At 36.9% G+C, this 26,680-nt stretch overlaps 2 protein-coding genes across 5 annotated transcripts in view; one reads left to right on the plus strand and one right to left on the minus strand.

Annotated features, from left to right (window-relative positions):
• The window catches only part of LOC126873655 (peptide-N(4)-(N-acetyl-beta-glucosaminyl)asparagine amidase), a 63,093-nt gene that overhangs the window by 36,256 nt on the left and 157 nt on the right, over positions 1 to 26,680 (minus strand). The window lies entirely within an intron of this gene.
• Positions 139 to 26,676, plus strand: LOC126873662 (putative carbonic anhydrase-like protein 2). Of its 4 annotated transcripts, none has more exons than XM_050634757.1 (10): positions 145 to 494; positions 5,494 to 5,605; positions 6,740 to 6,790; positions 7,628 to 7,956; positions 12,820 to 12,915; positions 13,058 to 13,124; positions 17,462 to 17,616; positions 24,580 to 24,708; positions 24,788 to 24,833; positions 25,767 to 26,676. In XM_050634757.1, exons 2-10 carry the CDS (start codon positions 5,542 to 5,544, stop codon positions 25,781 to 25,783), a joined length of 954 nt encoding a protein of 317 aa, XP_050490714.1. In that variant the 5' UTR covers positions 145 to 494; positions 5,494 to 5,541; the 3' UTR covers positions 25,784 to 26,676. The 4 variants fall into 4 exon arrangements, with proteins under 4 accessions (XP_050490717.1, XP_050490714.1, XP_050490716.1 ...); XM_050634759.1 differs by lacking the exon at positions 145 to 494 and adding an exon at positions 512 to 645; XM_050634758.1 differs by lacking the exon at positions 145 to 494 and adding an exon at positions 666 to 1,387.

Here is a 26,680-nt window from a genome sequence, read left to right on the forward strand (position 1 = left end):
CCTATACATCTCCGCTGAACTACTATCAAGAGAAACAGAGATACCCGTACTATTTTCTCGCGCATGCGTGCCGTCAGCCTCCGGTGCGGCCGACGAGAGATCTAGATGGAGTACGAATCGGGTGGGAGCGCGAGGGTGAGAGAGGGAGAAGGAGGAACGTATACACTGGTCTCGTAGGGCAGTCGTTCCTCCTTCGTCGTTCCTTCGCAAAGGTGCAGACCGCTTTTAACGAGATTATTTCGCACGAGAGGGAAAAAAAGAATTCGAAGTCGACTCGCGACCGTCCCAACGATCGTTCCGACTCTCGTTCAGGAGATACATCGGTGTCTTGGCTCGTTCGGTTGGATACTAGCGGGATCGCGTATCGTACGGTGTCGCTGCTCCCTCGTATTAGCAGTGCAAGTGGTGTGCCGGTGGCTAAGCGAGAGGAGCAGGCGGAAGAAAGGAGGAGGAAGCTACGAGACGATCCTCGTCCTTTTCGTCATCGTGCACGGGTCAGTATCGGCCTGCGGAAACTTCGTTTAACCACTTTTTTTCCAACGGAACCGATATCATAATCCGAGGAACTAAGCTGTACGCGTTCTAGTCCTGGAACAGTGTCTTTTTTTTTTCTACTTCGAGGATCTAGATAAGGCTAACCAATTTGTGAGTGTACAAGGGGATAGCCGTTGGCACGCTTCTATTTCTTGATCGACATTTATTGATTGCGGCCAGGAGGTGCCCATAGCCGCCGCGTTTACTCGTCACGCGAAATTTTTGGCCGCACCATCGCGCGTTTTGCCGATCGATTCGCACGCTCGTCCTCCCACCAAGTCTCGCTCGCGGCCGACCCTATACATTCTGTCTCTCTTACCAGTCGTCCACGCTTTTCTCGTTTTAGTGGAAATTCTTTTTTTTTTAAGAAACTTTCAAGTCCACATTTGTCATCTTAATGTCGTTTAGAGCTGAACGAGACATCGTCTATATTAGAAAAAATCGTGGACCAAACTGCGTCTAAGACTAAGACAGACAAGAGACGCGATCCGTGTCCTGAACCGGGAATCGTCTCGATCGAAGCACACGACTCGACGTTTAACCACGACCCTACGATCGATCGTTCGACCGGACAGGACACTCTTACTCGACGTGTATATATGTATATGTCCATACGTGTGCACCTCTAAGTGTACGAGTGTATGCACGGCTAATGTGTACGGTGCACGAGAGACATATAGTGTTTCCTCGATTCATCCTTCTCGTACGTGTGTCTCATTGGTTCCTTCCTCGTTGGCCATATTCCAAGGGTAGAGAAGAGAACATAGAAGTGATCTATGGGGACGAGTGGGCATAGAAACGGGAAGAAACCGACGGTAGAACCGTGAGTCGAGTCATTGCACTCTGGCTTGGGGTAAGACTTGGCTAATTGTTCCCTTTCGTTGTTTCAAGCGTTTCAGGATCGTTTCACTTGGCGCTCTCTTCGGACTGAAAAGTAAACACCACTAAGAAGGCTGCTTCTTCTTTCTTCGTTTCATTCTCTTTTTTGTCTGTTTGAGTCTTGACGTTGAATCAGAGGAATTAGAGTGACAGGTAGGATTTTTGGCGTGAATCAAGCCTCTCACGGAGACACCAACGAAAATCCTACGGCTCGATAATTGCGTTCGAGTGGCGCAATCGAACGGCAGGACTCGTTTCTGGCTCGCTCGATTAGACACCGTCGACTATCAGGGCCCTCGGTAATAAATCCGACGGGATCAATCGTGATCCGATAGGGTCTAATTAAAGACGAAGCTTGAGATGCTTGAACCCAGAACCAATCCCCGTTCCGTTCCGGTTCGTTTGTTACCGATACGGACTTATCATAAGGTGTGTAAGTTTATACGTAGGTTAGATTATCATTATAAAGAATACAGAAGAATAGGGTAGTAATTGAGGGTTTTGAAATTGGTAAATCGTTGATGTCGTCGATGATGACGATCGATAATTGTTTAATACTCGTTTATTAGCACAGGATGGATCGTAGTGAGGAGCGTTGATCTTCAATCTTGAATTTTACTTTAAATGCAAGACACATTTTTCTTGGTGCTATTGAAATTTTTTGGATTCTGTTTTTCGTGGTACACATTTCCTCGTCACTTTATTTTATGGCAGTGAAACCAGTTTGTAAAGTTTGGTAATAAGGCGCATGATAAAACGTGTAATATAATTTACGAAGGAATTAACGTGGAAATACCTAAAACATCAAAGTGAGTCAGAATTGATCCAGCCTGTTCAACGGTTAAGTCTTTGCAGTTCTATGTTTAGCTGAACCCGATAATGCATTTCGTTTCATTCTCTTTGCTTTTAGTAAAATATATAAAACTGATATTATTTCGTGCCGAAATTTAATTTAGCAGAATCATAAGAAGTAGTTATGTTCTTATCGTTAATTGGGAAAATTTATAACTACCTTTATAAGTATGAACCAATAATGATAAAACGTTGAATGCAATTTGGATTGCAATGGGTTAATCTTTGTCTGGATCAATTATGACATAGATGGATCGTATAGGAGGTGTTTCGTATAGGAGGTGTTCTTATTTGGATTCTCGTTTTATTGCCATAAACGAAATATTTCACGCTCGTGACAACAATGTTCAGCGGAAACTGGCTGAGGATTAAACTTCATAGAGTGTAAAACTACCGAGTTTGAGGCTTCTATATTGTAGTAACTATTTAATTTTCACAGTACGTCTTTAACAAGTTCTTCTCTGATGTCTAAGTTTATACAATTAACGTTATGAAGTAGGTTTCGTATTATGGAACGTAATCTTCAACCTATGTGAATGAACGAAAGAAACAAACAGCGATATGTGAATAATTTGCATAATGTAGTTGATTTAATCAATCACATCTCTCTTATATTCTAGTTCCCAATTCAGCTAAAGCATTATCTCTTCGGATAATGTTCTTAGTAACATCCCAAATGCAGGAACATTAAACAACTTTTATTGTATTTCATATCATCTGTTTCTATCTCCCTACACATGGAAGTGTCAGTTTGTTTTAATATCTACCGACCTCATACTCTTTTGTCCGCCAGACTACACAAGTTTTCGTTGTAAAAAAGGTACATCCGCGTCGTTTCCATTTGCTGTGTGTGCTCCAATACATATAATAATACACGTAATAATAGTATTTGTAAGAGAGAAACGCATTTGTTACCAACAGACATTCTGTTCGAAAAACGAAATATTCGAGTAGTAGAACGTTTGGATATTTTATTTTTTAATCACATTGTATTCCATTGTGATCAACGAGGACCATATTCGAATAAGACGCACCTTCTGTCATCTCCTAACGCAGGATTGAATTCTTTTCAGTTGCAGCACTTTTAAAAGCCTTGTGCGATGGAATAGGAGACCATTTATTCCCTCAACTACCTATGATTTTTCGATAATTCGTTAATAGGAGTTCACGTTCGGGTAAGTGGATTCAACTGGTAGGAGTTCATTTAATCAAGCACCGACTAAAGTTTCGCTCAAATAAGTGGAATTTATAGAAACGCAGTACTGCTGTACTGCACATACAGAACTACCACCGCAGCAAATTTTATTTAAATCAACGAATACTACATTCCTTGTCAGAGGACGGTCGAAAGTGCGGAAGGAACGTTCTTAAACGTTAAGCGAAGTTATACTGCATTGTACTGCGCAGAAATAAGAAGATGTTTAGACGAGGGACTGCTGATCTGTTTGGTTATTTCCGATAGACCCAATACAATTCTAAAGATAATACAAAAATGTAGCAACACGTGACGATGAGTGACAGAGAACAGCGTATTATTCCTCGATGTAACAGTGTAATATTCCTTGACCCTGTGCTATCCCGTTAACCATCTTCTTATCTCTGCATAGCACATAGTACGAAACTATTACCGCGCCAAATTTCATTAAAACCAACACCTGCATCCAGCGCATCTCTTGTCAGAGAACGATGGAAATCGCGGAAGAAACGTGCCGTAGCCTCCAAGGCGAAAGAAAAACGAGGGGTTATCCAATGAGAGCCGAGTCATCGCACTCGCGGAGTACCCTCTTATCTTTCCGGCTGCTGGGTTGTAGGTTAGAGACACTCGGCGTGGATAGCGGCGTCACAGTGAGATCGGATCGATCGATCGACGACGTTTCGAAGGGAGCCTCTACTCGAGTTTTCCTGACCTAAGAACACAGGCCTGGAGTGCCGTAGAACGGGGTGGAGTGGACTCGAACACAGAATGAGCCACCCCTAGTGAAAGAGGGGGCGGGGGACATTCGAGTAAGCCCGCCCCGTTTTCGAGCGCACTTCTCCCTACTTCGACAACGACGATGACTGCAGATTTGTCTTTTCTTTCTTCTCAGAAAGAGGCTCGTGAGCCAGCGGCTCTTATCGACGACGACACGCGTCCTCTCTTTTTCGTTGTCGTTAAGTTAGGTTAGGTTAGGTTAGGTTAGGTTTGGTTAGGATAGGTTAGGTTAGGCTAGGTTTCATATGAAAGAAGAAGTTTATTAGAAAGAATATCCGATTGGCTGTTTCAGACAGATACGATACAATCGTTGAGATAAACAAATTTGCTACTGCTCGAGAAATGTTATCTCTATAGATAAAATCGAATGTCGTTGCAGTGGACGATGGTAAATGAAGAAACGGAGTACTGCAGTGCCCGTTTAAATTCCAATCGATCCAACACTTTCGAGATGTTTCAATTCCAAAATGCGAGGCCGCATTATATAGTTCTCGTAAAGAAAGCATCAGATGAATGCGAGAAGAAACGAGAAAGACGTAATATATCCTTCAGTTTGCTACGTAAGTTCTATTCGCCAGAGGAAACAAGTAGAATAACCAGATTCGTGTCAGCCAGTAGAATGCTTCTTTTAACCAGACCCTACGTAATGACATATAACTCACTCAACTTTGGTTATTTTCACTTGGAAAAAATGGTAAATATTCTCCGATCGTTAATAAATATATGTGTAAAAAAACCAATACGAAACGTCTATATGGTTTCCTTGGAAAAAATATCAAAGGATACGTAAAAATGGCACTTTAAACAAGGCTAGATACTTCCTTAAGTAAACACTACTATATTCCCTTTGTCCCTGTACAGTTCCGCAGGACTTTTCCTCAACAACAGACAGTTGTAGTCCTCAAGTTGCGAATCGGTCGCGTGACGCTGGCTAATTAAAAGTCCCGCTCGCTCTGAGACATTCCTGCGGTGTGCTCGTAGATCGATTGAAGTTGTGGTTTTCGTCGTTATCGTTTCACCATCGAGTAGAGAGAAATTCCCTGTCGTGGCTGCGAAGTTCGTTGCTTTCGTTTCGAGAGTGGTTCACACTACTTGGTGTTTCGATTGATCTCGGACACGATTCTCGAGGGTTAGGAAGATGAGATAACGGGACACGACTCATGGCCATACAGAGAGGGGAGGAAAAGGATATACATATATAGGATGATACACGTGCACTCGGAGGTATCGTGTCCTTTCCTTTTTGTGTTGTATAGAATCGAGCCGAATGATGCCCAATTGACGAAGACCGCGCAGTCCTAGGAATGGCCCCATTCAGTTCCGTCTTCCTGGGCGTCTGGGGAGTGTTCGTGATCGTCCTGATACAAGGTACTAACTGACTTCTTTGTGTTTTTCTATGCTGTTCTATCGCGTTCAGTAGTTCTTAACCTTTGGTAACCGAATCTTTCATTGATGTCATATACGAGTGGCGAGGGAAGAATTAAATAAATAATTATGTATAACCCATTTGGGATCGACGACCCAGATGTTGAGTCATGCGATACGTCTTCTCAGTGGCCGAGGACTTGGTGTTTGGGTCATCGGTAAAGATTGACTCTTGGTGGAAAGGACATAGCGAGGTCATAAATTGAAATATTATTACACCATATGCGTCCTCCACGCATATAGACATCTTTATCCGTGTAAAGGAGCACTGAAGTGAAAACATCTTAAATTTTAGATTGCTAACATTGGCAAATATACAAGCTATTCATTCTGTGAATATAGCAAGAACAGAGTTCTTTGAGAAACATTATATTCTTGTATACATATATATATTTAGCAATTTTATTTAATTTAAAGTCTTATGTAACTTTCATTTTATATTTTTTCATAATTATCAATGCAGATTGCTAATTAAATAACTAGAATTTCTGACGTAATTTACTCAATTTACCATGGTACATGGTTTCCAATTTACCATGGTTTCTCTTGACAGAAAGATTCAATTTATATATTTACTAATATTTAGTAGATGAAACAAATTTCCATTCAAGTTCCACTTATTCAGTTTCGTTCGTATAAATGTCGAATTGCATAAATATCGACAGTCCAATTATTACACATATAGAAAATGAAGAAAATAAAACAAGAAAAACTGTAAAGCAAAGATTTTATCTTTCTTTATTTACTGTTATTCCTCGCCGCTATTTTCATGCGCCGTCAAAGAGGAAGAAACAAGTGATGGTTCGTAGACACTGTTTCTTGAAAACGTGTCTGAGAACGGTACGTAGGCAGATTGAAAAAAAAAAGAAGGGAGCCTCTGGTTGAGTGACCTTGAGCGACCAATTGACTCAGAGCCAGACTATAGCAAGAAAGTGTATAATTGAGACGAGTGGCTCGTTATCCGGTGGAGTGTGGCCGAATATCCTTGCCACTTGACTCACCGCAACTAGTTCTAGGTTAAGGACTGCTGTCGCATAAGTGACATCGCGGGGATTCTTGATAATGAACTATTTGCAGAATCTAGGCCCGTCAGCTGGGAGGAATGGTGGACCTATGACGGTATTTCCGGTAAGGAATCCCATGCTCTTATCAATTAATCGAAACACACTCGCATTCTTTAAGTGATCGTTCTCATGAAATTGTTATTCGGTTCTTGTTACAAATAATTTTAAATACAATATTCTTAATAATAATATATATATATATTATAATAATACAATAATAACTTCCACTTGCATAGTTTCTCGCTCACTTACAAGGTCTTAAACATTTTTTTAGGAAGTTTTATATATTTTTCCTTTTCAATTTCGACCGACGAGTGTATTTCTTCTTATTTTCATCATGTACTTACTTATTTTCAATTTTAGAGCTATTATTCTTAGAATTTACTGTCTTTGTTCCTCTATTAGTTCCGTAAGGAACCAGAAGTCATATTCAAGTTCCCCAAACACGAGAATCCGCCCATGAGCATCCATCCAACAATATAATAAATTACATGTTTCTCCCCGTAGGAATCATTTCTCTTCCAATCTTGTCAAACATTTCCACAACTTTCACCAATTCCATAAGAAACTAGAAACTGTTTTTCTTCCCGCAAGAAGTCACATTGATCTTCCAATGTTACCAAACATTTTCCAATCTATCGAAACCCTCTGAAACACGAGAACTCGTCGAGCCATCGAATGCCCCTTGAAACCTTACGATCTCGTCAAATCGTAAACTCCCTTCAGCGAAATAATTTCACGCCACTCCTCCCCAACAGCCGTGTAGCTGTTAATCCCCAAAGCTTATCGTGCCGGAAAGTTCTTCCGGGGAAGGGGTTATAGTCGGTCTGGAGGGCTGGGCGCGTTAATCGATGCTCGAAAGTCGCGTTCAACGTGTCGTTTAATCGGTTCGGCTTCGAAGGTCCCGGCTTCTGGGGTCTCATCAATCCGGATTGGTGGCTGTGCCACAAGGGCAGACGGCAATCGCCGGTGAATCTGGAGCCATCCAGGCTCCTCTTCGATCCGAACCTGCAACCTCTGCACGTGGACAAGCACAGAGTTGGTGGTGTGTTGGCAAACACTGGCCACAGCGTGGTGTTCGCTGTGGACAACGACACGCGTCATCCTGTGAATATCTCGGGCGGTCCATTGAGTTACCGGTACCAGTTCCACGAGATCCATCTGCATTTTGGATTAGACGATCGAACCGGTAGCGAGCACACTGTGGATGGACATGCGTTTCCAGCTGAGGTGAGTGTTTTATATTGGACCCACTGTAGTGGGTCTTTATGGCACTGTTCATGGGAATAAATAGTAGTAGAACTTGTTGTGATGCAGGTGTTATTTCTTTTTTTATTTTATTGTTGTCTTCCTAAAAATAAGTAAATACAGAGTATCTCAGTTGAAGAAGAGCATCTAAATATTTTGTTTGTTTTTTGTAACGTGGAACATGTCTATGTCATGATTCGAATGGTTTTAAAAGAGGAATGGTAGAATCGTGGAAGTAGAACCTTTTTGTCTGGTTATTCGTCTGAGATTTTGCGAGGTATTTTTTATTCAGCCGTGCCTTTCCTATTGTATATTGTAGCGGATGAAAAGATGCATTTGAGTTACAAATGAAATCGCGAGACGATAGAATGGAGTTCGTTTATTATTGTCACTTTGGGACTTGCAGTTTTTAATAATAACAATAACTTTACACAGTCTGATAACATTACAATGAAGATACAAGGTTTTCGCTATGGAAATCAAACGATTGCAACGTTTCTACAATTTATGTTTCTCACAAATTGTATATTAAATACATCAGAAACCTTTACGCTTTTGCTTCGCTTCTGCCATCATATTATTTCCTTGCCCCTGTGTAGTTCCATTAGTCATTTTTTCATATTTTCCTTCGACAACATATTTTGAAAAGATGAAGGGTATGCTTCAGAATAAGATTTATTTACTATCTAAAAATTCTTGCCATACACTCATGCAGAGAATAAAAAGTATGTTTTGGTTAAGAGTAAAATTCGAAAGAAAAGATTCATTTAGTGGGAATTTGCTAAGAATTCTTATCGTTCGTCTCTGAGTATAATTATCACCATTGATAACAATAGCCGAGGTTTGATTGCTATAGACGAATTATTTTTAATTAATTTTAAATAAAGTCTTTTGGGACCGATTGTTTATGATAACAATAGCCAATTGATAACATTATTCCGAATTATAATATCCGAACTATATTCCCACAAGATGGTCTGTGATTAATAATTCAAATCTTTTCGTGGTATCTGCCAGGCAGCGTTAATACGCTGAACATAAAATTCAATATAGTTTGTGAATTTTGTTTGATGTGGCTGATGAGTACTGGCCACTAATTTGTTGCTATTATTATTAGTCCTCGAATTACGTCAATAATTTAGTAATAGTACGATAAATGCAGATGCACGATAATCATGCATCAATTAGTAATTCAAGATTTCCATATCTCTCTGAATTCGAAGTGGATTCAGAGTGAAATGGGATTCAAATTACCTAGGTAAAGAAAACATGTGGAACTCGGTTCAGGTTTTTCGAATGAATCTGTAATTTCCATATTAGCATTACGAATAGAGGAAATTAGAAAATAATTGAATTTTGGAAAATTTGACAAAATTCGGATTAAGAGATCGTAGAAAGTAAAGTTCGAAAGTTTTTTTTAGAGTAGACAAATGAATACAATCAAACAAGATCGATAGAATATAAACATAGCTAAAGAGGTCCTACAGCAGACATGTGAATAACTGAAACGTAAAATGAACTCAGTCGTGTATTTTTAAAGGATGAACGCTTGATTAAGATCGAAATACACCTAGAATCAGAGATAAAAATTTCTAAACCAAAGAATAGTAGATTTAATCTAAAATAAAATCGACGCAGGCGTTTGCAAAAATAGAGAAAAAAGTACGACAAAGTTAAAAACGTACCTTAATATTAAATCAACAATAAATTCCAAACAACAGAAGCGTGGCAAAAACGCTAGATACTATAAAGGAAACAATAGAAAATAGAGCCTACAAAAGAGTTCTTTGACGAAAGAATAAAACGCAAAACGAAATGAACAGAAATGTTTCCCGAAAATAATATTAAATCATCAGCAAATTTTTATAAAATGAAGCCTTGCTAAAATATATATATATATAACATGAAATAAAACTCAAGACTTAATTAGATCAAAGAATAAAAGATCTCCGAAATATAACAGGTATTTCGCCAAATTAGAAACAGAAATATAAAAGAAGTAAGACATGTAACCTAACATTACATCGACAAAGAATTTAAAGAAACGAGAACAAGATGAAAGCTCGAGAATTAACAGGAAGTGAAGTTTCAAAGAAAGTTGTTATACGAAGGAATACACAATTTACTGGAAAATCAAATCAACAGGGTTGTTTCACAAAAACAGGAAGAGAAATAAAAAGTGAGAGGTAGACATCGACGTCGCCTTGAAAAGCTGCAACATCGACTTCTCTGTTCCAACAACTGGTCTTCGCTAATCTCATGGATCGAGTGGCCAAGACTATCGGCCTCTATCAAAAAGTCTAGCCTCCTGGACATCCGATTATCGATCTTTCTTCGATACGTATCCGTCTATCTGCAGATTCTTATACTCGCCGATTACAGCACGACTTTTATTCACTTGATCACGTAACTGGAACTGATTAACGTGAAAGCACCGCCCTCTATCTTTTTTTCTTCTTCTCTTTCTTTCCTCTTTTATTTTTTTTTTTTTTTTCTCATTCCACGTTCGAAGTATTAATCTTCGAACTGGGTCAGAACTAGCGAACTAGGTTACCGGTATAGACTCGCGATATACGTGCGGCCCGCGAAAACGTATAGCTTTTAACAGTTTGCGGGTTCCTGTTACATCGACGTTGGGAAAGTTGGTCGACACGGAATTTGAAAAAAATTATAAAACTTTGCTAATATGGCGGCCGGTTTATTCGCGTGACGAGACGACCATTCCTCCACCACTTTTAGTGATAGGCTCAAGTATACTACTAGCTCATAAGTATTCAGACATTCTGGTAAACTTATAATAATGGTAAGGTTTGGCCAGATTAAGCGTATACGGATTAGTATTTCTCGAATTATTGAAAACGCGAAAGAATATTTTAAACACAGGATATCTAATTTTCTGATAGGAACTAATGAAATATTTGGGTTATTCTAATTATAAATCAGATTAAGAAGGATCTTTTAAATTGATGCAAAAGCTTCTCTCACGCTAATACAATTGTGTGATAATATTTTACTAAACATACTCGAAGCAGTATAGTAACTAATAAAATAGTCTGATGTTAGCGATGAATAGTCTTTTATATAGTCTGATGACATTATAAAAATTTAACGAGTATTGCTTCTGATTGCTAGTTCATCATTCATTTCTACACATTTGTAAAATTTATATACCGTTACTACGATTGATCAAAATATCCGGATATTTCTAAGCTTGATTTCGTCTCTATCCTCAGCATCATAGTCGTTTCTTCGTCGACGAATTTGGCGAAAACGTGCGATCATTTCAGCCGGATGATTAACGTTTTATTAATTTTGCAAATTTGTTTGTTGAAAAGCGTCGAGAGAATTTCCAAAATTTCATTGTTCCGGTTATTTTCGCGGAATATTTCGTGGCAAATTCGCTCGAGGCGAGACGAAAATCAACCATGGAAACGACGAAATTCCTTCTTTTTTATTATAAAATGTTCGATGCGGTGAGAGTAGAATAATCTGCGATAGATAACATTGAAAAGACTATATATATATATAGTTTTTTTCTATCACGTATGTCGCGTGAAATGAAATAAAATCAGACAATGAAAGGTTGATTCGCGTTCACGATGGCACTTCGTTCGTCTGCATTCATTTTAATTTGTGCTTTTCGATCGAACTTCCGCCGCGTTAAAGAAAAAAAGAAATCACTCGCTGGATTATTCATTAGAAATTCATCAGTGGGTAAAGGGTTTTTGAACGGTGCAGGCTTAAGTGGAACAAATCCTCTTAAAACTTGTTGCCAGCTTAAATTGTTTAAGTCCGCATCCATATTCCTTTAAAAGTAAACGAACCCTTTGAAGATTATCTTTGGTGATTCTTCAAAATATTTAACCCTTTAATATTTTAAAAGTCCATAAAGCTACGTACATAAATGCTTCGTCATTCCGTTTATTGCTGGTAACCTTTTGTCTGACCGATAAACGACTTAAACTACTCACAGTCTCTGTCTGATCGCTTGCGTCTCAAACTACTTACAACTAGAAGCGCCATCACGTTATTCCTATTTACCAATAGTTCCCTGCATTATTCTCATTGATTTTTCATCAAAATATTCAGACTTCCAGTTACTTGAAAACTCCACCATTCGATTGACCGCTAGAAAACTCTGCCTGGCCATATCGTTTTTATTCAAACTATCCAAAAGTTCTGTCTGATCGCTTGCGTCTCAAACTACTTACAACTAGAAGCGCCACCACGTTATTCCTATTTACCAATAGTTCACTGCATTATTCGTCTTCACTATTTTCTAATAAATCACTATACTATTAATTTTTTACGCAAATTTATTTTTCATCAAAATATTCAGACTTCCAGTTACTTGAAAACTCCACCATTCGATCTGCCTGGCCATATCCCTTTTATTCAAACTCTCCAGAAGCTCTATTTGATCGTACGCACCTTAAACTTCTTAAAACGTACACCGCCGTGCTACCTGCATCTACACACCAACGATGCACTATTATTTATCTTCTACGCATCACTCTTCATTTTTCCTATCTTCCAGCAATTTGTTACGTTACTTATCTTTTACGCAAGCTTTATAAGCCATAACCTTTCACCGCTTGGAAGCCTTGCTATTGCTCTGGCAAAGCATACGAGCTACTTAAAAGTTCCATGAAATCAAGAAAATTGATCACCCTATTCATTATTGAGAAGCCTGATTTTCGTATTGAGAAGTTCAATTTGTCTATTTAATCGACTATATGAAAGTTAAGCGAAATCACAGCTACTCGATATGATACAAACATCACAACTTGTCTTACTCGCAGCTATCGCTACTAATCCAATTTCCTAATTTCTGTTTGAAAACAGTTGCAGATATTCGGCTTCAACTCGCAACTATACAACAACTTCTCGGACGCGTTGCAGCGGGCGCAGGGGATCGTGGCGGTGTCCCTTCTCCTCCAGGTACATGTCTAATCTCTCACAGGCCACAGGCCCGCTTACGTATTATTTTTCACGGGCCATTCTGCGAAAGATCGGCTAAACGTAAAACGATCGCGGTAAGCGATAGCCGATAGATACAGCCTGTGTGCTGGTTGGCTTTCAGGTTGGAGACCTTTCGAACCCGGAGCTGCGAATATTCACCGAACAGCTGGATAAGATCAGATACGGAGGTGAGACCGTCAGTAATTTAATACACCCGACCGGACTCGAATTTCTCGAGGAAATCGAGTTTCCACGCGCTGCTTCGCGATACACAGTGCGAAGGGTGTGCCTGGAATATGTTTGATCGAAATCCACGATACGTTTCACGCATATTCTATGCACATACATACGTGAGTTCCTTCTAAATATGGTACTTTAATTAACAGGCATCCTGTTAATTGAATAATTAAGAGGAACTTGCATATGAACATTCACAAGCCAAAATGGTTAGGCTGGTGTTGTTGAAATTTTTCACATTTCAGTGTCAAAGTGCTTGAAAAGATCGATGCTTATCTTGCGTATTTTCATTAATTTTCTATAAATTTCGTTTTATGGAGTTTACCGGTTTGACAAATAAGTGGTTCATACATAAATTGCTTCTTTCAAATTGCTTTTAAATTGGCTCGTTTTACGAGATTATTCAACTTTCACGAGGCAAAGGTTATACACGGTATTTTCAATCTTTCCAGCCGAACTGCAAATTTAATTACTTTATAAGTTACATCCACGTATTATTACCCTATCAACCTATATGAACGATTTCATTTTTAAATTTCATTATCGCGAAAAATCGTTTCAGTTCGTTTTATCGGGAAAAAAAAAAAAAAAAAAAAAGAAGAAAAATATTCAACGCTCGTGACAACCAGAATCTCCACACTTTCGCTGCACGAAAGTTAATTCGTGAATATCGATTTATTTTTTCATTAAGATAATTCGTGAAATAGACTCAATCAGTTCGATTAAACCATTTTGGGTACACCCTGTAGGATACTTTAATCCAATTGAATACGCAATTACGATCAAATCGAATATGTTATTCAATTATGCATTTGAATTGACACTTTTGCAGGTAATTTATTTTTCAAGCTATAAGTCAATAGCTGGTTGTCGCGTTATTAGTAGAAATAATATATATTTTAATTTGTAAAAATACATTTTACTCCTTTTACATATTCATAATTAGAAACTTATCACCAAAAGATTTGTAATGAAAATAATAAATTTGAAAAAAAAGATAAAAAGGTGAATATATTTATAAAACTTTCAAGTTCGTTTATAGTTTCATATCGTTTTCTTATATCTCTGTTATCTTCCAAAATTACGCCAGCTGCAACCAGCTGTGGCTTATGAAAAGACGTAATTTTACGTCAGCCACTGCGAATGTGTCAATAGAACAAAAAAAAAAGTTAATTAAGAGAGGTTCAAAGAGGTGGCTCGCAAAAAACAGATTTTAATTACTTTTCAACAGCAAAGACCGTCCATGATCGTGTATGATACTTGAAAACAAATTTCATAACTTTCTATTTTAATTTCACATTATATATCGAAGATAAATTTAATATGTTTAATGTCTATTTGTCATTAACATTAGATTACGGCCAGATGAATTTTTAAACGAAAGTTTTTCTACCTACTTAAAGTTACACATTGAAAATAAGAACTTTAAATCAATCCCCGTGCATTATTGATCTTTTGTTTTCGCCTTCGGAAATTTTATAAACATTCCATTATATCGATAAGCAGAATATAAATAAAAATTACTTTGATTCGAGTAAATTACACTTGGAAAATATAATGCTATTCGCAGAATAATTTTGTAGATTCGTACTCATTTATTATACACATATACAGTGATGGACAAAAGAATGCAAGTAATACAAAATGTCACTAGAATATTACGAAACGGAGTTGTATTTAACAAGAGCAACGAATAGATACAATGCATGCTGCTATATAAATTACTTTCATCAATACGGCAAAAAATGTCTAATAGAGAAATTACCAATGCTCATACACAAGCACCAATTTTAGTAGCAATTTTATGCTTTGTTTTATCCAGCATTGTAAATGTATAAGTGAATGGACCATAACAAAAAAGAGTTAAAAAAGGGACGAGGAATCTTTAAAAATTAAATTGTATGTTAATAACCAAAACGATTTCAGCTATTAAATCCTACTTTATCGTCGCATTCTCGTTTCAAATTGTTCCTCGTATAATCACCAGTTTAAGTCGTCGTTCTCAACGACGGCCACGTTAATTGCAAACTAATTGATTCCGATTGCCGAGAAAAAGGCATCTTTTCCGGTGAAACACGTCAAACGAAAACAGTAATGCGAATTGAAAATAGAAGGGGAGAGGACTCTTCTCTGGGGGTGCATCAGCTAATTAAGGATATTGCTTGCTCCAAATAAAATCAGACGGAGTAAACGATCGCTATCGACGTCGAAAGAGGATTTTTTCACCGATTATTTGCACGTGATATCGATGGCCGACTAGCACACACCATTTGCATAATTAGCTCGTCCTTGATCGAAAAAATTTATTGTACCGAAAGTAAATATATGTAATTTCGAGCAATCAACTAGTTAAGGATCGGCATATTTTAAACCATTTTCTTAGAAATTTTAATTAATTTCCTACATCGAAGCATGTTTTACCATTGAGATTATATAAATAGATCATCTCGAAGATTTGCAGAATATTTTCTTCATTATTATTGCTTTTTTTCATTTTATGAAATTTCTATAAATATATTCATTTCTTTCATTTAATATATACATTAGTACTATGATACGAACTATCCTTTTCCAATTAGAAAAAGTTTATGCAATTCTACAATTATTCTACAAATATTATCTATATTCTAATACATTTTTTGTATCTCGATAAAATCAATATGAAAGTTATTTTATTATGCATTTTTTAAATAAGAATTTCACATTATTTAACTGCTTTGTCCTTAATAGGTTAATCCTTTGTGTATTATGAATACACACGTTTCAAATCAAAATACACATTTCATTCATTTCACATGATTTCATAAAATCGAAAAATGATAGCTTCAATAATAAAACGTGTATTGATTACCTGACATTTCTGTTCTTCGTTTTAGAAAGTTAGTAATATAATAATAGAAAGTATAAATACGAGAATTTTGTATAATTAATCCTTTGTGTGCTATTGACCCACGCGTTTCGAACAAAGATACGCGTTCAACGAACGTTATTTAATTTTACATCATACAAAGTTAAAAGAATAACTTCGTTACGCGTGTCATAGTTAATTGACATTTTGTACAGCACGCGAAACAGGAATAGCATGGGTATACACCTCAAATTCTAAATAATTAACCCTTTATACGGTACGGACGCGTATATCGATTCGATGAATTTCATGAGCATCGCATATAGCTTTATAACCTCGTCACTCTGTCACATCCGTGTTTGACGAATAGTGGAAAAGCGAGTGTTATGTATTTTACCTGATTTTATATATTACCGCATTAAAAAGAATAATTTAAATATACGTGTAATAAATTGATTGATACCTTGATCAGCATGTAAAATCGTAATAGGTATTACGCTGGCAATAATAGCGATCGCGTGGCACACAGTATCACGTCGTGTATAGGAAGTGTTGTAGGTTAGAATATTCAGCTCACAAAGGATTAATCGTAGGAATTAATATTCACAGACTAAAATAGCCAAATATAATACTTACTTTATTTCTTTATCTTTAACGGTTTCTCAATGGTATACGGATATCATAGTCAGTTTTATAAAGATTCCAAGTTAAATACAACAACGACCTACATAAAACGTTTAAATAATACGAAACGTTGAACGATTCTACGCTAAACATAAAGAACCACACAACATTCAATCGATGTAAATATCATAAAAGAAATTATATACTAAATACAAAAATATGCATGGGTATTCGATACAAACGTAATCTCGTAAGATGATAGCGCTTACTATTTCCTTATTATAAATAGTATTTCACTCGTATCGCAGGGAATTTCACAAAGACTCAACGCTATGAACGAACATTCAATCGACACGAACGTCGAATCTAACCTCAAATATAACTTCAGCAGAAACAAAGTCAGAGATTACCCGATAACAAACGGAAAGTGAATTACCTTTAATCTCTTCTTGCAAAAGCTCAGAAATCCTTTCTAAACTAGAATCTCTCACGTAAGAATAAAATTCACGCGCATAAGTATATACCTCCAGAAAAGCTACGCGAATTATCGATTTCGTGATTCACAATCGAAGTAACGCTCGAGACGCTCTCTGGATCAACGCTGTTTTCATGGTATTATCGATCGAGAGCGCGCCGCGGGCTTCTTTGAATATTTCTTTCGGCCATTAACGACACGAAGTACACAGAGTACATATAAAAGTGTAATATCAGGCGTTAGAGGCGCATGTTAAGGAACGCCAATGCTAATTGGGGTACGTATGCGCGTCACGGTGGCTGTCGGATCGTCATGTTATCGATCGAACCGATTGCACGCAGGCCAGGCGATGGAGATTAAACGTTTCGTGGTACGAGAACTGCTGCCGGACACGAAATATTACATGACGTACGACGGCTCCATCACGATGCCGGCCTGCCACGAGACTACCACGTGGATCATCCTGAACAAGCCGATATACATCACAAAGCAGCAGGTGAGGATGAAATTTTCATTGAATATGCGTATATATGTGTGTGCACATTCGCTCGCATGGTATCGAACATAATGGTTTGGTGATTTTTTTTCTAAAAGTTTCCTAATTGTTACCATATGCAATTTTAACCACTTTAAGACTTGCAATATGTTGTAAGGTAACTTTTACAATGTTACTAGTGAATTGTCATAATGTTTGCGATATTATTGACGTTTAGTGGAACGTATTCTAGTTTTAAAATTAAAAATTTTAATTAAAACGACTATATCTTATATTACATTATATAAAATTATGCACATTGAATTGAGAATAGCGACATCAAGACGCAGTCGTTGAATATCGACCATCGCATAACGCCATTGCGGATAGGAATTACATTGATCCAACTTTGAAGTTTCCATAGCTGGCTATGCAGCTTCTGCTGATCTTCGTTCTCTATGACTACGAACAAGGGTTAATTTGCTACTGTTGAATGACCGGCTTCAAGTTAGCCAGAGGAGGTTTAGGTTCTCTGCAGTTCGATTGTTGAAGCATGCGGTGAATATGTTCTCAGCGATGTTACGATAACCTTTGAGTGGCGGAAATACTTGATTGGTTGTTGTTCGACTTATTAATCGAGTGAAATTAAGTCGGTCAAAATGTTATGTCGGTCACTTCCTCGATAACGACAACGAAAAATTCATCGAAACATTTATTATTCTCAATTAGTATCTGATAAAATATCAATACAATTTTTAATCAAAATTATATCAATTATGTGAAGTAGAATAATAGTAATTTTGAATAATTCTCGATGCTTGTACTTATCGCTCTTTCTCTCTAGTTCTTTTTCAATTTCTCAACAATTGAAAGACTTGCAGTCCCGGTATCTAGAACCTTATTTCGTTTCTGCGGTCGTCACTGATGAGGCCCGCATTTGGAGCTCCGACAATTTGAAGAATCGTAGTAACTCACGCACGAAAGCAGTTTCTGATGTTCTTTTAACGATTTCACGTGGCCAACAACGGGCGTAATCTCGCGCGCCACGTAGCACGCACAGACCAAGAAAATTGGTTTACGTGAGTTCCTTATCACGCTTTGATGTCTTAATGTATTTTTTTTTCTTTTTTCTTTTCATTCTTCCTTCCCATTCTTTCCCCTTTTTAATTTTCTTTTCAGAATGGCTGATTTGGCAAGTTAAGGCGGTGAATTACAAAGTAAAGATTCGGTTTCGAAGCTACTCATTAAGGGTTATATAGCGAGGCGGGCAGAGTTTAATGGACAGTTCCGTGTCGTTGATCATTTTTTCCTTTAATTCGATCATAGCGTAGGAAATTCAGTTAGCTGGCAGTTCGTTGCGATACGCCAGCTAAATATATAAATATACACCTATACTGTTTATATGGTATTTGTGAGTTTGTATATTTGTGAAATTATTCCATATTTTCTCGGAAGAAATATTCTAAATTAATCAATGTCAATTAAGTTACTCATCCTAAGTGTTTAAAATAAGAGGACATTTCTCAACACAGTAACTTCAACTTAGCTAAAACGAAACTTTGAATTCATTTCAATTACGAGGATAAAAAGTAATAGCTCTCTAGGAAGCTTAAAAAACCATTAAAAGTTATTTTATTAAAATGAAAGAAAAAAATGGACATCAAAATTCGAGAATGGCAATGAGGCATAAAAACTTTCTTATTCAGTTCGTAAGAAAGTAGGAAAAACTCGTTTTGAACTTCAATCCTTTGCTAGTTTTCCTTCAAACATTACAGGAAATTTGATTAAAACAAGATTGCAATACAAAAATCTAAAAACCTTAACAGAGTTTACTCGAAAAATTCACTTCCAACGTATTAGTACACCACTTGCCTCGCAGTTGTTCGTCATTCTCGATCGGGGCAGCGACGCGACAGCCGATCTCAATTGCGTACAGTGCATAATTTTTCAAAACGGGCAGTCGACTCATCGTTTTCATTCGCTGCATAATAGATCTATCTGTCTGCGGATCAATCAGCCAAATGGATCGTTTATCACGATTCTCCCTCTCCGTTTCTGTCTGTCTATCTGTCTGTCTCTCCCCTGCTCTGTCTTTCAAAAAGTCGGGAAAAACTTGATCCCTCTTCCGTGTCTCGCGTGCTCCCGCCGTCAGATACGTATTTTAATATTACCGGCCAGCGAATCGGTAATCGATGCATCGCGTATTATCATCGAGAAACTCGTTCGTATCGATATGCAGAACGATACGAAGCCTTTGAAAAGGAGAGGGAGAGAAGGAAAAAAGAGCGAGAGAAAAGGAAAAAAAAAACAAACGCGTGCAAACAACGTCTGAGACGCGAATAAAATGGATCGAGGTCTATTGACTTGCTGACGGAAACGTCGCTTTGCCGGTCGAACGATTCCGTATTGAGCTCTTTAAAGGGAGAATTAATCTCGATACGCCGGTGTACGAGATATGATTTTAATTCCAGTGCCTCGAATAGAGCGCTCGATATGATCGATATAAAAATGCGCTTTGTTACCGAGCAAAGTGGAAGAATCGGTCAACGAACGTGAAACTCGTTTTTTAATTTAAGAGAAATGGTTATCTGGGTGACGGGGGTAAATTGTATTTAGAGTAGGGTAATTTTGGTGATTAAAGTAACGCGTGTATTTATTAGATTAAGCGATAAAGGGGAACATTAGATAGAAAAAGTTCTTTGAATAATAGTATATTTTTGAATAATTTTTGCATAGATGGAGATTAATTTTTTCTTTTTTTTTTTTTTTTTTTTAGTGGAATGATCAACTATGGATGATCAAGTATCAATAAGAGGAAGTTTCATATAAAGAATTGAATAATTAGATAAAAAATTGTATGTGGAGGTTAATTTTATTTATTCCTTTTATGGAATGTTTAATTTCAGATAAATCACCTTTTTAAGTATAGAAGGAAATGTTATTTAGACAAAAAAATATATGTTTCTTCGCAAATCAATATTAACTATATCTTCATTGAGTATTTTCATTACCAATGAAGTGTCTAAATTTGATTGATCAAATTCTATACAAAGGCGAAAACGCAATTTTTTTATTCTTCATTTTCGTCTTATTTCAGCATCAAGAAACACCATTTAAATTATGTTGAAACAGTAGCCGAACACCCTGTAGAATATCAAAATTTGTGCACGAAAATACCGAGATATATTTATTCTAAAATTGATCTAATTGTTCTAAATTATTAATCGAATTATTCTACAAATAACTTATATACCTAGCGATTTTAATATTCTATTACTTTCATTATGAAACGTGTTTCAAATAGCGCTGAGTATTTTGGTTTTAAACGTTAAATAGAAGATGTTCATGCAAATTCATGTCTTTTATATATCAATATAACTGAAAAAAATGGAATTCCCAAAAACATTAGAATAATCACAGGCATTTACACAACAATTAAAAAAATATGATAAAATTTGACGCTCGAGAACCGCATACGATAGCATCAAATTTAAGCTGCTACCCTAATCCTTTTTCACCTTGATTACGTTTTCTATCCCGGAAATCTTCTTGAATATATAACAATAAAAAGATCAAGAGAATAAATAGAGAACAATGCAATCGATCGATACTCCCAAGCCATTGTACGGCTGTAGACAAAAGGAAAAGATATGACAAACCATAGCTTCGTGTAATAATAACAAATTTAATTTGCTGTCCCTTCGACCAATTCCACACCCTCGTAAAAGCTAAATACTGAAAAAGAAACCACGAAAACCATAAAAAAATGCAATCAATATTCGATCGTTTAACCGTAAATAAAAATCAAAGCTAGAATGAAAAAAAGAAGGGACTAAAGAGGAACGATGGAAAAACTGGATGTCGAAAGTTTCGTGGCGAAACTAATTTATTCGCGGCGATATCGAGGAAAGGACGACCGCGCGTTGATCGATGATTTAACAGCCACTTTTCGCGGGATGATTTACGTATCCACAGAGGGTGGCGGCGATGCATTTTAATAAATTTATCGGGGACAGCGCCGGTGGCGTGCGAGAAATTATACTTGCTAAAACAGAGGGCCGAGATTACGTGGCTAGTATTTTTCGGGGCAAGTTACCCAGGGGGCGACATCAAAGGGATGCAAAATAACCGAGCACACAAACAAACGGCACACGTACAGGGAAGAACCCACATGCACGCAGCGTATTGCTCGTTACACCGAAAAAAATCCAACCAGGAAAACCACCGGTGCACACGGTGTATCGAATATTCTAGTAAGCTTATCCCGGCCTCGTGGCCCTCCATTAGAGCGAAAAGAGCGTCCCGTGATGTTGACGCGTCGATTATTAGCCCACTTTTTCCAGCTCACATTTTCGAGCCTGATATTTCTAACGAGGTGACATCGTCCGGAATATTTTCATTTTTCCTCGTACAGATGTACATATTTATATATTATATATACATAATTATAATACGTAGCAATAAATTTAATAATTGTAAAGCGTAATATATATTTATTCTTTATTCATTGAAATAAATCTTAATTTAGATGTGTGATAGGGAAACAAAAATGTTATTACGATAGAATTTTTGGATAATGGGATAATCACTTTTCTGATATGGAATTTTATTTATTCGTATGCGGATTAAGGTTAATCGTTAGTTTCTTTATATATTTACGGAACCTATATTTTTTTAGGATTTATAATATGTAATTTAACATATAATTTAACTGCATATAGTTACATTCTTTTCGTACTTCGAGCCATCGAAGTCCTTTTCCGAATGCTCAGTCGAATAAAGGAAAGAATACATTCTATATGAACACTAGTAAAATACGTACATATTTGAAACGTGAAAAGGTATCTGTTCCTGGGAAATATCACGTTTGAGTGACAGAGCATTTGGATAATATTAATGTTATTATTATTTTTATATTATTATTATAGAATGTTCGAATATCAAGATATTCGGATAAGGGGAGCTCTACTGTATCAGGTTGTCCGAAAAGTATCTTTCGTTTTATAAGGTGATAATAGATGCACAACACACCGTTTGTTTTATATTATTTTATTGAGTTATATACGCTCCATTTGTATTAGATTGTCACAAAAGTGTCTTTCGTTTTATAAGGTGATAATAGATGCACAACACACCGTTTGTTTTATATTATTTTATTGAGTTATACAAGGTGGTTGGTAACTGGTGGTACAAGCGGAAAGGGGGTGATTCTACGCGAAAAAAGAAGTCGAAAATATAGAATAAAAATTTTTCGTTCGAGGCTTTGTTTTCGAGAAAATCGACTTTGAATTTTAGCTCGGTACGCGTGCACTTTATCATGTCTCGTTATAACGGACCTCACTGTAGATCGTTGTCTCGATGGAAAAATATAAAAAAAAATAAAAAAAAAAAATTTTTATTTTATATTTTCGACTTCTTTTTTCGCGTAGAATGACCCCCTTTCCGCTTGTACCACCAATTACCAACCACCCTGTATATGCTCCATTTAGTTCTATTAGTACAAAACGGATCATGCATAACTCAATAAATACAACTTAATACATAGTGATATTCTTGCGTATATTTTATAGAATAAGGGCGAAAATTTGTTCAGAATAGGTATAGGGAAAATTTGTTCAGAATGAATATCTTGACAACATATTCCAAGGTCGTCGAAATCGGTAAGATGTGCCCCATCATAAATAATTATCATCAAACTTGGTATTTTATATTTCAGTAAAACGAACTCTAAAAGTTCGTAATTGGGTATGAATTTTAACAAACTTTTTTATTAAACTAATTGCAATTTTCTCCGACTGGATAATCAAACGAGGTTGAACAGGAGTTTGAAATATGGGAAGGACGAGCAGGTGTTGTAATGGAATATTCCTGTCAAAAGTCAAAGAGCTGATACGTATAACTGCTGTTGTGTAGCACAGGCATCGAGGACCTTAACTTTCAAGCTATTAAGCTGTTAGGAGGGAAAGGTCGTCTCGAAAGAGCAGAATGCAAAAGCGATAAGAACAAGATCGTCGGTGTTGTAGTTTCTCAAAATTGATAAATCGATAAATCAATATCTATAATAGGCGTTCTGTAGTAAATGCTAGTAGCTTGTTGGCTCACGGAGACTGTTTGGGCCATTAAGCCATTATAAAATGCAAAGACGATAAAGAACAGGGTGTCGTATTTACTTCATTTTCGCCAGCCGATAATTCGTACAAAATTAATCAGATTAGTTCGCACTCTACTTTTATTATAAAGGTTAATGGAACGTTATTATTTCAAGCGTGTTACTTGAGGTGCAACATTCCTGAAATTTCGATTCTGTCGCAGATTCTTTAATAATTCATTAAACACGTTAATGTATAATATTATCGTTTTAGCGAAACTTTCATTAATTTTCTATTACTCTTATTGAAAATTTCTGCTTTCTGATTAACAGATTGTATTAATTCAATGGAATAGAAACGTACTCTTTGATATATTGCAATAATATTTTGTAGGAAGTATACCAAAATTTTGTTGTTTTTTATATCTCATTAAAGATAAAACTTATGTTAGTCCAAAATTACAATCTCCCCCTCATTTCAATTAAAAATATTTTACTGTTAAAAATCAAACAAATCACCTGCACGACATCTATTAAAATGCTTAACTTTCAAAGTATTCGTGGGAACGATCGAAACATCGAAAGTTTAAAATTACGATCCCAGCCTCATATTTCAATCTCCCGTTCTTCGATAAAATAATCCAATTGAAAGTAACTCGATCGACAAAAAAAGAATCAAACACATCAATCTCCGTCGCTAAAAAAAATCAAACGAATCAATCTGCACGATCGCCGTTAAAAACCTCAACTTTCAAAGCTTTCAGGTTATTAATCTTTCACTCGAGCAAAAAGCAAAGAAAAAAAAAAAAAGAAAGAATACAAAGCCTGGAAAAAGAAGAAAGCAAAGACGCGAGGGGATAAAACAAGGAAAGTGATATTGACTCGATTCGTTGCAGCTTCTCGCGCTGCGACAATTGATGCAAGGGGACAAGGATCATCCGAACGCGCCGCTTGGGAATAATTTCAGACCGCCCCAACCGCTTCATCATCGTCCCGTTCGAACGAACATCGACTTCAACATTCAGGTAACGCTTTTCCCGTATACGAGTTCCTTCAACCGTGCGATAACCCGTTATAATTGTCTGGAAACTTTTTCCTCTTCAGGGACCGAAGAACTGTCCGACGATGAATAGGGACATATACTACAAAGGTATGAAAAGCTGGTTGCCGCCTCGGTTCCACGTGAAATGGGAAAAGTTCGTTCGGATACAAAGCTGGAACGACTGTTGCGCCAGTTGTCCACCGACTAATTTTCTGCGGCTCTCTGTTGGGCAAAAATGGCCATCGAGTTGGATGTTTTGTTTCCAGTTACTGATAACAGGTGTTGATGGGAATGGTAATGGTAGAATACTGGGAACGTGCTGGCACATTAAATGTATCGGTTACTGTGCAACTTTCTGCTAACAGTAGGCTATGAATAAAATGGCACGCAAGCTAATCAGAATTGTAATGTGTGAAACAACAGATGGCGGTAGTAGATAATCTTTTCTTATGAGAGGAGCTTAATACTCTAGAGCATATTATAAAAATCGCAGAATCGGTTCTTCTCTGATTTAGTAACAAAAAATGGTTGTTATTACGTATGATTAATTGATTATCTACCAGCATAATCCTTAGGCGTTCTAAAAAATTGTATCTATTGGTACAGAAATTTTGACAAAAGATAATCCTTGTTATTAATTAGCTGTTTATGTACCATCAGAATCTTTAGGACTCTCGAAAAGTTATATTCATTGGCATACCAAATATCAATTAACATAGTGACAGAGAACGATTACTCTTATCAAGTTTCATTAATTTATCATGATCATAATCCTTAAGAACTTGAAAACAACAGGATTAGCAATATAGGCTTATGACTTTCACGAACCAAAACACGAGTAAAATATGTATGTAGCTTCCATATACAATTTTTCTGGATCAAACCATTCTCCTCAACAAATTGAATCCATCACCCTTCTGGCTTTTGTATTCCAATGAACTTGACCTAATTTACATACGAATAGATCGTGAATCTAATAATAGAAGCTGACCAAAATCATTTCGATAAAGACTCTTAACGTTATTTTTATATATGTTGCAGCCAACAGCTGGAAATAACCCCGTAGCGAGTTATGGCAGCGGCTGGAGGTGTACTACGCTTTCCCTGGGACAAGCTGGTGCCACGCAGTTAGCAGGATAAAAACCCACTGACATATCAATTAATGAGCGCGACCAGTGGTCATCGTGTCGATCGGATCGAGCAGAGGCCATCGTGGCGCGTATCGTTGAAAGGAAGAGCGAGAGAGAGAGAGAGAGAGAGAGAGAGAACGCGCGGAAGCGAGTGAACGAGCAAGAGAGAAAGAGAGAACGAACGTGTGAAATAGAAAAGAGAAGCCAGAATGACGCGAAGAAGAGCGTGAAAGATTAACAAAAAAAAAAAAAAAAAAGAAAAATGCTTCGTTGTACTATTAGACGTGAATTGCCAAGTATGTTTCCAGTAACGAGAAAACAAGAAAAAGAAACACAAGAATACACAGATTACACAGAGACAGGTACACAGAGAGACATATACAGAAGATATACCTATATATAGATTACAATTTAGCGGAGATAAGGTTTAAAAAAACGTAAGATTAACACAAGATATATTATTATACGTATATCGATCAACTATCGAAAAAAAAGCTATGACTATCGTGGCCTGTGTTGGGGTCGTTGACGACTACGATGATCGTGACGATAATGATAGGTACGGGGATAGAAACGAAAGACACGAGAATTCTATATGTATAAAAGAAATGAAGGAAAAAAAAAAGAAAAACTAAAGATTCGCGCGTGATGGAAATTCGCGCCTTATACGCCCACTCATACCGCCACCTGCATATACATAAAACATACAACATACATGCATACATGCATACATACTTAACATGTACACACACATATCGAGCGAAAGTTTATACTATATTCTTGTAATAAAATGCTGAAAAACGTAGACGGAAATAACGACATCGA

This window comes from Bombus huntii, chromosome 15 (genome assembly GCF_024542735.1).
Source record: "Bombus huntii isolate Logan2020A chromosome 15, iyBomHunt1.1, whole genome shotgun sequence".
Taxonomy (NCBI): domain Eukaryota; kingdom Metazoa; phylum Arthropoda; class Insecta; order Hymenoptera; family Apidae; genus Bombus; species Bombus huntii.

What these genes read in the sequence shown, in the direction of transcription:
- LOC126873662 (XM_050634757.1), top strand. Translation starts at nt 5,542, where the DNA reads ATGGCCCCATTCAGTTCCGTCTTCCTGGGCGTCTGGGGAGTGTTCGTG. An exon ending in GGATAAGATCAGATACGGAG is followed by an intron (nt 13,125 to 17,461) that starts GTGAGACCGTCA and finishes GATTGCACGCAG; the next exon opens with GCCAGGCGATGGAGATTAAA. An exon ending in TATACATCACAAAGCAGCAG is followed by an intron (nt 17,617 to 24,579) that starts GTGAGGATGAAA and finishes GATTCGTTGCAG; the next exon opens with CTTCTCGCGCTGCGACAATT.